This window comes from Mercenaria mercenaria, chromosome 4 (genome assembly GCF_021730395.1).
Source record: "Mercenaria mercenaria strain notata chromosome 4, MADL_Memer_1, whole genome shotgun sequence".
Classification (NCBI taxonomy): domain Eukaryota; kingdom Metazoa; phylum Mollusca; class Bivalvia; order Venerida; family Veneridae; genus Mercenaria; species Mercenaria mercenaria.
Window position 1 is genome coordinate 51244115 of NC_069364.1, and position 13133 is coordinate 51257247.

The window sequence follows — 13133 nt, forward strand, 5'->3', positions numbered from 1 at the left end:
GACATTTTGAGTTACAGTTTCCTTTCAACTGAAATGAAACTTGATACACATAATCAACATTAAGTGCACATTTATGTTTTCTTGTGTTATGGTTCTGTTTTTGACTTTGGAATATTTCAGCAACACCCGGAAAATGCGTATTCAAAGAAACTTGGTGCATCAGTATGAAATACGCATAATTATGCACATTGTCGAGACGTTCTTATCTGACTATTTTTCTTGAGTTGTGGTCCTTTTTGGTGCTTTGAAATATTACAACTACCCTAGAACAGTGTGTACTCAACATGACACTCCGTACACCTCCATCATCAGCATGAAATGCTTATTCGCATATTGTCGGGACGTTCTTATCTGATTGTTTTTCTTTAGTCGTGGTCCTTTTGGGGGCTTTGAAATACTACAACTGCTCTTGAACATTGTGTACTCAACATGAAACTTGGTAAACATCATTGCATGATAAATACTAATACGAATATTGCTGGAACATTTTTATTTGATCGTTTTCTTGAGTCTTGCTCCTTTTTCGACTTGTGAACTTAACACCCGATCGAAATGAAACTTGGTAAACATCATTGCATATTGTTAGGGCCTTCTTATCTAATTGTTTTTCTTGTGTCTTGGTCCTTTATGAACTTTGAAATATTGTAACTGCTATAAAACGAAACCCTACATCATACCCGGTTCTTTTTTTAAAAATAAGCATATGAAAGGTCTCATATTAGAATCATATGATTATCATATCCGAATCATATACGTTGCGACACTGCATGATTACATCAGAGTATGTATGGATTAGTGAATGATCAGCATTAAATTTTACATAAAAAGAACATGGACTAAGCTAAACAGTACCTAACATTTGATATTGATTATTAATCAAACCTCAATTTATCTAAAACGATTACAGTTACTCCTGCCCTTGCCTAGCTTCTGGGAAACAGATTTATAAGGAAGAACTAGCAATAACAACCTCATATCTAACATTAAATTAGCTATATTATCTTTTTTCAGTTTCCGTCATACTTTGGTCTTTTCTTGAATCTTTTGTAATACATGATATAATTGTTTATTTCGTAAAAGTAATTAATTTTATGTAATATTAAATTTTCAAGGGAAGGGCCGTTTACTAATGTTGGCAGAACTTGTGGCCCGACCCAACTGCTATAATTCAGTTTATTGTTAATATCTATATGTTGCTGTAATTATATATATACATGTATTATAAGCAATAAAATATGTTTAAACTAATCTTAACAGTTAGACAGCAAGGATAAAACAAGACAAGAAACACAGTGGGGCACCGCAATGGAACGATCGGTGCCAAAACACCACTGGGAAGTTTAACAGTGATGTTACACAGGTTAAGATAAAATATTCTCTCTAAATAACGCAAACTAAATCGCGGTTTTCTCGCAAAAACAATGCAGTAACATGAAAACAATGACAAAAATACTTTCAAGTAGAAGCTGTCATGTACACCTTCAAATTGTGCACTATATTTACCCCATGCCAGTATATATCCGCAAATATCACGTGAAAATTATTTATAATTAGCAGCTGTACAATTTGAGTAAAGCCTTATAAATGTCTTTGAAATACATGTGCATATCCACGCTTCAATATTACGCATTGGATTTGCTTCAGACTTGCCCATCTTTATCTTCATGAATAGCAAAATCCGCAACTCTTTGCACCATTTTTTTTAACTGACTGGTTAAAATTTTCGCTCAGATGTTCACTATCTTTGAAATTAAATTATACGATTTTTTATAACATAAATAAGTTGACAATATCTGCACCAGTTCTGTAAGGATAAATCAATGACAAATGAAGATATCCTAATTGTATTTGTTTGTTTGTTTTGGGTTTAACGCCATTTTTCAACAGTATTCCGGTTTTGTAACGGCGAGCAGTTAACCTAACCAGTGGTCCGGGATTCTGTACCAGTACAAACCTGTTCTCCGCAAGTAACTGCCAACTTCCCCACATGAACAGAAGTGGAGGACGAATGATTTCTGACACAATGTCTTTTATCAAATCGTCACGGAAAACATACGGCCCGCCCGGGGATCGAACTCACGACTCCGCGATCCGTAGATCTGCGCTCTCCGTAGCGGAATAATCGTATTTGTTGTAAAAAAGCGTGTTATTGCTGATAGGTATCTCTGCTTGTAGGCAAGAGTTGTCTTTCTTTGTGGCTACATATCAAAACCAGTTATTGATATAAAAAGAAACTTTCATCAATAAAGTATCATTCTGTTTATTGAATGACTTAGAAATCAATCTCTAGAATTCATTCAATAAAATTCTATCAATTAAAAATAGGTGATTCTTCCTGACCGAAACATAGGTTATATAGATATACCTTAGCGGCGTGTCAAAATATCATCGCAGAAAATATTTCCAGCTTATGGATAGTTTTTTTATTTGACTAACGATTATTGATATCGTTTGCAGCAAACTGAAGTTATAGTGTTTTAACATGGCATTCGCGAAAGGGAAAATATATATTCAATAAAAATCTGGTAAAATGATAATAATAATAATATGCGAACTGATGTCTATAATACCAATATTTGATGACTGAAACGGATCGTTGAATAAAGGCGATAATGTTGTAATAAGACCAGAGACCAGTATAATCCAATCTTATGTATCAATTTACATAACTCTTGCAAAGATTTATGCAAATTCATACACAGCTACTTGTTGTATTTCTCTCCTGAATAATTGCAGTAGAATAAGTAAAGAACCTATGGAAAGTTTCGATTTAAATAATTTTCGGTGTTTGCATTATAATATCGAATTTTCGGTATGATTCTCACAGTATATATAACTAAATAAAATACATAACCGACGGCAATATGACATGATATGATATTTCATTGATGTTTTTTTATAATAACACATTTTTTAAAGTTTTACTACCCGGATTTCCACCCAGCATGCATCGCATGTTGTATGTGTATAGGATATAATTTTATTCACACAAGTTACATCCCTGATTGATTTCCAGTGCGACATCTTTTACATAGCTCTTTATTAATCAAACCATCCTACGTGTTGTAAAATCAATGAAATACCATTACAAAAGTGTATGTGTGTGTATGTTCAAATGTTGATTCTTTTTATATCGTTTGAGTAATTTGAATTAAGTATTTAGTGTGAGATTCAGTGATAATACGAGGTACAAGATGGTTTCTCAGGATATAAACAAGATAAACAGGGTGTTTATGTTACTGCTTGTCTGGGGTTCGATGGTAAGTACCGTATTTATATTGCTGTTTTTCATGTTAAATACAATAATAATAATATCATAACTAAAGTTAACTTACAGTATTTATATAATACAGTCTACTCGGGAATTCTGAATCAGTCTAAAATGCGGGCCAATATAAACGTTTTCCACAGGATGACAGCGACTGCTCGAATAAAAAAACTATAGTTAAAAATAGTTATTTTTACACTTTGACTACTTGTGCACATTGAGCAGCCATAAGTTTTAACATCTGCCTTTTTTCAAGCGATTATAGAAGAATGTTGTATATTGACTCAAGATGCCAACTTTTGGCGATGAAATGAGCTGCTCTCTTCAAGAGACGCTTACTTTATAGTCGGGTAATGTGTACATTTAAATTCATTTGGGCCATTTTACATGCTAGTTATGTGTTGCATTGAATTATGCTTTGTTTTAATGTTAAATTATAACAATAAAATGTTATATAGCGTTCATTATGGTTTTGAACTTATTGTCTTGATCATAAAGTTGACACAGCATTCCAAGGCCAGTTCCACTAAACTTGTGTCGGTAGGTAGACATCTTTAGGCAGAAATGGATAACAACATACAATGAAATATACCCTGTTTCTGGAAATAACTGAAAATAGCGGAGTTCACACTGGTCAGGAAAATTTAAATACTAGGAAAAGTACTTGCGATATTGCAGAAATCAGATACTGTCTTTTTATTGACAATTTAATGATTTATTCATTGATTTAAAAAACCAAACTTTACATGTTGAAGCATCAGTCCCATTTCAATTCTCTGAAAACTGGTTCGGAATACTCGAGTACACTGTAAGTGTTCTGTTTTAACAAACAGCTGTATGTTAAACATCTATTCAGCAAAAAAATGTTGAAAGATCTATTTTGATATCTGAGTAATCTGCATTAAAGCTCTTATTAACAATTATGTAATTTTCTATAATTTTAAAGTTATATCAGCCTGGGCTCGGATTCAATCCCACATCGACACGCCAACTGAACAGTGCCTAGCAATATGAAATCCGACCAATCTTCCAGTCGTTTACCGCCACACGCGACCCCAGTATCGCTTATAAACATTATCTTTATGATATCTCACCGATGGCTTACTTGATTCAGGCCTGACTATACGCATGGGTACATTTGCGTAAGAAAATATTGATAAGTAGTTTTTTTCTATTTTAGGGCCTATATTTAGAAATGCCTGGTCCAACAATGATTGACATCAAAATCATCTTCAAAGCTACCTATGAAGACGTATCTCGTTCTGTAAGTGGGCGTGGTGCTGGTGGATTCTGTGGCGCTCTGGTAGCTGGATTTCTGGTAGACAGATTTAGCCACTCCCTCGACCTGCTTATCGCGCTAGCAGAAACTGTTGCAGGTCTTGCCATAATGACTCTTCCGTACACGTTCACAATCAACACATTATGGTTTCATTACTTCACCCTTGGCGTATGCAGTGGTGTTGTCGGCATTGGTAAGTGTTGCGATATTTATAAATGCATTCAAACTTTTCGCTTATGGCAGCAGTGACCTAATTTTTGGGTCTGTTGCATCACTATTTAAACATCTCTAAATTTAATACCATGCTGATAAAATTGGGTTTTGTGTAAAAGGATACCAACCATTACTAGTATCGCTCACTATTTCAAATATATCTTTACACTGTGGAACTAGAAATGGCATAAATATATCATAATATGTTTTTGGAGCAAGTTTCAATCCGTTTCTTGTATATCTATCGAAGAAAGGTAGCCATGACCCTGTCGGGGATACTGCTGCTACCACAAAATTTCAACCACATTACAAGATCTATCTACCTTATTTTGCAGCTGGTATCCGGTCTGTGATAACGTTATGGCCTGAGAAGACGGCTGTTTCTCTTCAGCTACTTCATGTCGGGTATGGCATCGGTGCATTAATGGTACCACTCGCGGTCAATCCATTCTTGGCTATAGTAGAGTTGCCTAAACAAAAGGACTTGCACAAGAAAACAGAATACTTCAGAATAATAAAGGGAACACATGTTCAGTACGCATACGTTGCTATAGGAATAGGGACCATTCTTCTATCTTTGACATTTTACCGTTTTCATTTTCAACGTTACTTTTGTAAGGGATATAAACGAGTTAAAACTTCGACGGAAGCATTAACAAGAAAATTAACGTTTAAGGAAATGATTAACCCAGCAACCTACGCTAATGGACAATTTTGTTACGGGGTATATACTCTGTTTATGCTATTCATGTATTATTTTTCCATGGTAGGAGGGCTAGAGATGTTTGGGCAGTTTGTTCGATCCTTTTCTGTAGAAGTGTTTAAATTTACAAAAACGGAAGCTTCTTATTTAAATATGACGTTCTGGCTTGGCATAACCATTGGAAGATTGGTCGGCTCAGTGCTTTCCAATTATATACCAATAAAAAAACTATTTATGTTTCAAGTATTAATGCATACATTTTCAGCAACAATGTTAAATGTGTATGCTTCTATAAGCCCAACCTTGTTATGGTACTGCACAGCGTTTGAAGGTTTTCTTATTTCTACGTTGAACGCCAGTGGAATAGCTTACGGGAATACCCTTATAGAAATTAGTGGCATGTGTTTGATGATAATTCAATTTGCTGGAAGCTTTGGGGATTTGAGTTTTATTTGGGTAGAGGGGAAATTGTATGATACATACGGACCTAAATCTGTGCTATATATTTTACAATTGGTAGGAATTGTTTTGCTATTTTGCGCACTTTTTCTAAGAATTGGTGAGCGTTACAAAAGAGTCAAAGAGGTAGAATTACTGATTAAAACATAATTTAATATTTTTATGCTATTTAAATGTTTTAGAATAGCTTACATTTGAACGTTGCATTTTTACTGCTTAAATTTAAGCTTTAATATCTCAACAATGTTTACGTGCATTTTATTGATCAATGCTTCTTTTGATATATCATGTAATTTAAACTTATGTGCTGCTATTTGGAAAAAAAGGCTGGATACACGATTGTAAGAACTTAAATGTAATTTTACAATCTAACTGATGGAACATTATTATATACCCCTCTGAATCGGAAATAACTCTCAGGGCAGTCCGGTTTCGAAGGTTTCTGCTGTATATTCATTTGTACAGCTCAGTTTCAGTTATAATAAACCCCGAAATGTTTTTGTTTGTGTTTTTCACCATCAACACAATTTTAGTTCATAGGAAGACATTATAGCTTTTCTTGGTGAAGGTCTTCCAGACATCATTTCAGGCACTGGAGGACACCTGTGTAGAACCACCGAGGTGAAATTCAACTGTGTTCATTTAATCGCTGTTTTGTCTTCGTACTCTACTTGTTTTTACTATGTCTATGTATATGTGTGTTTATTTTCACGATGTAAACTGACTGTTATAAAATTTTCAATTCTGCATTTTCGTTCTTTTTGTAATCATTGTAGACTCATTATTCAGTCCGCTATGGAAATGCATTATCGTATTCTTATACCTAGACATATTCACACAATACACTTTACTGTTTTTCACCAGTCCCGTACGTACTTTATAAATTTAATATGAATCAGTTGCTTTATAATTTATTTATATTTGTACACGAACTTAATATATCTTGTAGTATACATTAGATCTATGTATTGGAGGTGTTTATTTTTTGCTCTGTGTGTATAATGCAATAATCGATGTCGTTACATACCGTTCAGGTAAAACCAGGGTATATAGATAACGTTGTCTCTTTACAGAGTGATTTTGTACTTGTGTAAACGGTATTACATTTAATAAAATTAAACTAGTATGGTAAGGAAAGTTTGTTAATGCTTACAAGCAATGGTGATGTAAACAAATATTTTATACCAAAAGGCAGGGACAAAGAAATTATGACAAAACAAAAGAGTCACAATGTTTAATTTCTGTTCTCATCCAATAAAAATCTACATGTTTACACGATGATATATTATTAGTGCTGGTGTATAACACTAATTACTCCACATAACATTGTTAAAGATAAAACAATATCTAGCATGATTGGGATGCGTTGAAAATTATAATACAGGTACACACCCGAATTAATACTTATAAGTATAAAACCGTGTAATACAACCCACGCATAATCATTCATTTCCACATTAGTTCCAACATAATATTAATGTAAAAACTAGAAGGGATTAATATTACTAATAACCTACTTCTTAAAGTATTGATTTGTATGGCGAGGACATGTTTACAATTTTAATCCCCTCATAAAAATTGTCAATCGTAATGTTTTCTTTTAAAAGACAATATGTGCAATATTGTCTAAATTGAAAGCCTCTATTTCATTTGTATGATGTAAAATTCCAATATTTATATTTCAGTGGCCAACCTATGTACTACACACATGAAATTGCTTAATGAAGGCAGACCGTAAATCATTTATTACGAGATTAGTTTCACATAGTTCTTTGCATAAAGCAATTAATATTTGATTTAAGGTTGATGGCAACAACGTAGACATTTGTGTGCCATATTTAGGAACCGATCAAACTTGAAGAAATGGTGTCTGAGTCAGCGTGTAAAGTGTTCATGTTGTTTCTCGTGTGGTGTTCAATGGTGAGTACAGTATCTTATGCTGGTAGCGCGTGTCGCGAAAGATAAATACATGTAGACCTATACACTTAAGAGTTGAAAGATATGGTATTCTTATTCTCCAGATAGAGTCTTTAGATACGATACTACTGTACTCGAATTGACATGCAGTATTAAACGAAACAGAATCGACACTTTTGTTGTTTTGAAATTAGATATATCATTATTTTTAAAACAAGTGTCGATTCTGTTTCATTTAATACTGCATATCAATTCGAGTAAAGTCAAACATATATTAAACAGCCAACCAAAAGTAGCGACACAATCTTGATGCATAAGGCTAGTGGCTGCTAAAGACAAATTAGAACAAAAATAAGTTTTGGAAGTTACCTGACTGGTTGTTTATGTTTGATAAAGGTGTTCAACTGTAGCCATAAACGTGTAAATACTAAAATAAAGGTATAATTATCTAATATTTTATAAGTTTTTAATCAGTTCAATGATGTAATTTTTCTGTGTATAATTTCAAGAATCGAAAGTTTTGCTCTCCAGTCTAGATCTTTATGAAAATTAGCAAACACACAACATACCTAGTAACCGTAAATCATTTGGCCTCTCATCACACAAATAAACCATTATGTGTAAAAATACGGGTGTATTGAGGTGGCTGAAATTAAAATTTCTCTATTAAAAGAATTAATTTTTGGAATATATTTAGGGGCTTTACCAAGAAATCCCTGGACCTACCATGATAGATATCAAACTCATCTTCAACGCAACCTATGAAGAGGTGTCTCGTTCTGTAAGTGGGCGTGGGGCTGGTGGATTTTGTGGTGCACTTATTGGTGGATTCCTTGTGGACAGATTCAGCCACTCATCCGACTTGATCATTGCCGTATCAGAGACAATTGCTGCATTGGCAATTATGTTTGTTCCTTACTCACACAGTGCCAATACAATTTGGTTTCATTACTTTTTTACTGGAATATGTGGAGTAACAATTAACATTGGTACGTTATGTGTATTTGATTTAAGTGATTATTTAAGCCGAATATATTAAAAACAACTGTGTCGGGTATGTATGTTGTATATAATGTATTTAAATATTATACGTAGCTACGCTCGATCGTGGTAGTAATTATACCTATGTTCTAGTCCACTGGCAGCAGACAAGAAAAAATGCAATTATACATGTTAAAGCCTTTTCTTCCTGGTCTGGTGTCAGTGTCCATATCGGTGTAAACATTTACTCTTCAAAATGCTGGAGCATTTTGCTAAATATAATATACTAATTGCTAATATACTTTCTAGTGTTTCTGATTTCCGTATATTAAATGTTTTACTAAAATTAAATGAGGCTGAAGAAATTACATAACGCAATTAACGTTTTCTTTTTTTTCAGCCGGTGTCCGTTCGGTGATTAATTTATTTCCAGAGAAAACTGCAGTGTGTCTTCAGCTGCTACATGTTGGATATGGTGCTGGAGCTCTTTTGGTTCCAGTTTTCGTGAACCCTTTCCTTGCAGTTGTCAAGATACTGAAAATAAAATCCGGGAACCATGACACCGAATCGGAAGTGATTCAAGTTGTTAGGGAAACCCATGTGCATAGTGCATTTGTAGGGATTGGGATAGGAACATTGCTTTTATCTACAGTATTTTATCGTTATCATTGCAATAAGTGTACAAGTAAAGGATACAAGCAAGTTGTAACAGAGGACAAAGAAATAGAAGAAGTTAATGCATTACCTAAAGAAGAAGTTCATAAAAGTGAAAAGTCTAGCTACAGAATATGCATACTTATTGTTATATTTATTTATTACTTCATTATGGTCGGCGGAGAGGAAGTGTTTGGCCAGTTTGTTCGGACATTTTCTTTAGAAGTATTTAATTTTACCAAAACAAAAGCTTCGTTTTTGAACATGACGTTTTGGCTCGGACTGACAATAGGTAGACTATTTGGATCACTTATGGCAAATTTTATACACATTAGAAGATTATTCTTGATTCAGGTAGTTTCTCATGCCTTTTCAACGACATTATTGTATCTGTATGCATCTAGAAGTTCAGCGATGTTATGGTTTTGTACAGTGACAGAAGGATTTCTGATATCTCCTTTGTACCCAGGTGGAATCGCTTATGGAAACACTCTAATAGAACTGAGTGGATTTTGTTTAATGGTTATCCAGTTAGCAGGTAGTTTGGGAGACCTGAGTTTTATATGGATAGCAGGGAAGATGTACGACACGTACGGACCAAAGTCATTACTTTATGGATTACAAGTAATAGGGATAATTTTAGTGATCTGTGTAATTTTGTTTAGAGTAATGGAACGCTTCAAGAAAGAAAAGAAAGTTGACATTCTTGTGAAAACTTGATACTCGTCATTTCTTATTTACTATTAAATTGGAGTTTAGAACAACTAGGCCAGTGGTTTCATTCCAGGTGCTTGTCTTAATAGGCTTTCTGTTTTGTCTCATATATACAAGTCTGTTTATTAAAATGTTTTGACTTACGTTGTCTTTTTTCATTGTTCAACTCAACCGTTTCCAGACGGCATCATATAGCATTCTGTTACAATTTGACATTTGAACGTTTTATCAAAAATGATACCGCCAAAATATATAATTTTGTAATCAGAACATTTATAAGTGAATATTCATATCTAAATTCTATGTATCGCTAGTTATGCAGTTAAACGGTGCTGTAAAAAACAACCGTACCTACCCGTAACCATATCCTTTCAACCTTTTCTGCTGAATTTCTATAATGTACTTCTCCATCTTTCAATTTGGACAGTACCATTAACTGGTAAAAGGGTACATAATAATAATAATATATAAGAAAAAATACTGACTGAATGGCGAACAATGCTGGTCATGATCAGACTGCACGAATGTGCAGGCTGATCTTGATCTGCATTTGTCGCACATGCAGAATCAGTCGTGCCCAGCATGATAAGAGTTAACCAAAGAGCGAGGAATAAATAGTCAAAAGCATTTGTGTATATCACTGTCGATAGCTTTGAATTTACTTTCCATTTAGAGTATTAGCACAAATTTGACATGAACATGGATGCATGTCTCTACAATTTTTGCCCTGTTTGTTTCTCCTACTTTCAGGATTTTCTCAGACTTTGGTATAGTATGTTTTTACAACAGCTTACAAGCTAACGTCATTGCTTTGACATACATTTCTCATTTTGTTGTAAATTAGCAATCACATTTTATTGCCATTGTAAAAATGTATTCCTCATACTTTGTCTATGTATATTTAAATACATATTCATCATGTACACATCTGTATATACACTTCCATATATAAGTTCCGTAGGTTTATTACATAATGTGAACTAGTGATAATGGCTTCGGTTTTCATTTGGATTTGGGCTAAAGATCAAAGGATATTCAAATAGTTGCTCGCTTCCTGGGTCCCTGCTGAAGATAATCTACTAAATTGTTGTAATAAAATCTATAAGAAAATGATTTTGAAGCATATAACGCAACCGTCCAAAACAAAATAAGTTTCGCTTTAATTGTGTATGTTCACGAGAGGTAATGAAATATACAGCACATCTCATGCGTCCATCCTCACTAGCTACAGTCGAATTATTTCATACAAAGCGGCGTGCGTTCATTGCCTGTCATGAAAAGTCTCAATGAAACCGAGTCGGTCTGTAATTCCTTTAGTTGCAGTCTATGGTTCAAAGTCTATTGTTACAAATTAGATTTACGTCTCCCTATATTTTGGACTAAATGTGTATTATCAATTTTGGGTTCAAAGAGTCCATTTAATGTTGTAACTGTGTAGCTGACATCCATTAAAGCTAGGGCTCGAGTGTATGAGGGGAGCTGCACATTTCACCACCTGACACGAACAGACACAATCAAACCAAGCTTGGTTGCGATCTATGGTTCCAAATGATCTTGTAAGTCAAATAAATCCCCACCGAGCTAATAACTATCCCATTCGTGACCAAATATCCGTTTGTATAAAAACATACGCAAGGTAAACTTTGTACAATTTTAAGCTAGTCAGCGGCCCGTTACTTATCATTTTGTAACATAACAGAGATTGCAGTGGTCATATTGTTGCATTTATACACAGGGAAATAAAACAAAGCATATACCCGGTTTCCATGCGTACCTCAGTAAGTACATTCTCGCATACCAGAGGTATACCATGGTTCTCTGGTTTGTTTCGTAATTTTGACGAACCTCTGATGGATGAGAATGCAGTAAATATTGCAAAGCACATTTCTGTAAAGAAAAGTACTTTCGAAAAGATCTAGCCTTTTTTAATATTAAATTTATTTTCCAATGACTGGTGAATTTAATCCATGTCGAAACAAAAATATATATTACAAAAGAAATAATAGACATCTTTCATTCAGAAAGGCTTTAAAATTGCAACAGCTTGTTAACAGTTTGCCATTCAGCTTACTCAGCTTGCAGACAGGTTGCACAGAAAACTTAACAAGAAATGTCTACATAAAACCCGACAAGCAAATATGATATCATGATACCGACCTGCCACGATGCTTTGAACTCCGATGAAACTAACTGTGAGAAGATGTTTCATGCCTCTGACTTCTATTCCGATATGTAGTTTTCAAGTTGGATACAGTGTTGTTCTCTTTTCTGGTTCTTGAGATTATAGAATCCATTTCTATATATAAAAACATGTTTTCCACTTAAGCCGGTTCTAGGATTTTGTACCTTTCATCAACACTAAAGTACAGACTCAGTCAAATCCAGTCTGCTAATATTTTGCTTGGCCGCGGTCTTTGCTTTCAAGGGATCTTCTGAAAGATTTTATCGTATGGTATTTGATTAAGGACAGATTTATGTCAAAATTGCTAACAATGTCCAACAGAACGATTCGTGATTACGCGGTAAAATTGGATGTACTAGACCCTTAAGCACGTTTGCTCTCTGTCTTCTACAGGAATGAATGTCATCTTGGACAGAATTAGTAAGACCAAAGCTGCATACACATATTGTTTTACAACACGAAACGCGGAAAACGAAAGAGCACTAACAGTTGGATTTCAACGGGTCCAATCGTTAATTGTATTGACTTATTGTCCGTAAATGAAAAATCAAAACCGTGATGTCTTCACTATCTTACGCATCTGTAATGTTTTTGTTTCAAAAATAAGAAACAAAAGAAGTGATAATATTTACAACAGTAAACAAGAAAATGTTTCCTTATATCACTGTTCATATGAACAATACACCCGACATTATTAACAACAGAGCAGGAAAAAAGTGAATCTTTGAATAAAGCCTTAAGAAGGAATTTAAATAAAAACATA

At 34.1% G+C, this 13133-nt stretch overlaps 2 protein-coding genes across 2 annotated transcripts; both read left to right on the top strand.

Annotated features, from left to right (window-relative positions):
* The first annotated feature begins 1035 nt into the window (after positions 1 to 1035).
* LOC123551678 (sodium-dependent glucose transporter 1-like) lies at positions 1036 to 6671 on the top strand. Its single transcript, XM_045340769.2, has 3 exons — positions 1036 to 3260; positions 4449 to 4740; positions 5096 to 6671. The coding sequence occupies exons 1-3, from the start codon at positions 3195 to 3197 to the stop codon at positions 6070 to 6072; spliced, it is 1335 nt and encodes a 444-aa protein (XP_045196704.2). The 5' UTR covers positions 1036 to 3194; the 3' UTR covers positions 6073 to 6671.
* A 1038-nt stretch (positions 6672 to 7709) lies between these two features.
* LOC123553384 (sodium-dependent glucose transporter 1A-like) lies at positions 7710 to 10344 on the top strand. Its single transcript, XM_053542418.1, has 3 exons — positions 7710 to 7842; positions 8537 to 8828; positions 9221 to 10344. Exons 1-3 carry the CDS (start codon positions 7786 to 7788, stop codon positions 10192 to 10194), a joined length of 1323 nt encoding a protein of 440 aa, XP_053398393.1. The 5' UTR covers positions 7710 to 7785; the 3' UTR covers positions 10195 to 10344.
* The last annotated feature ends 2789 nt before the right edge of the window (positions 10345 to 13133 follow it).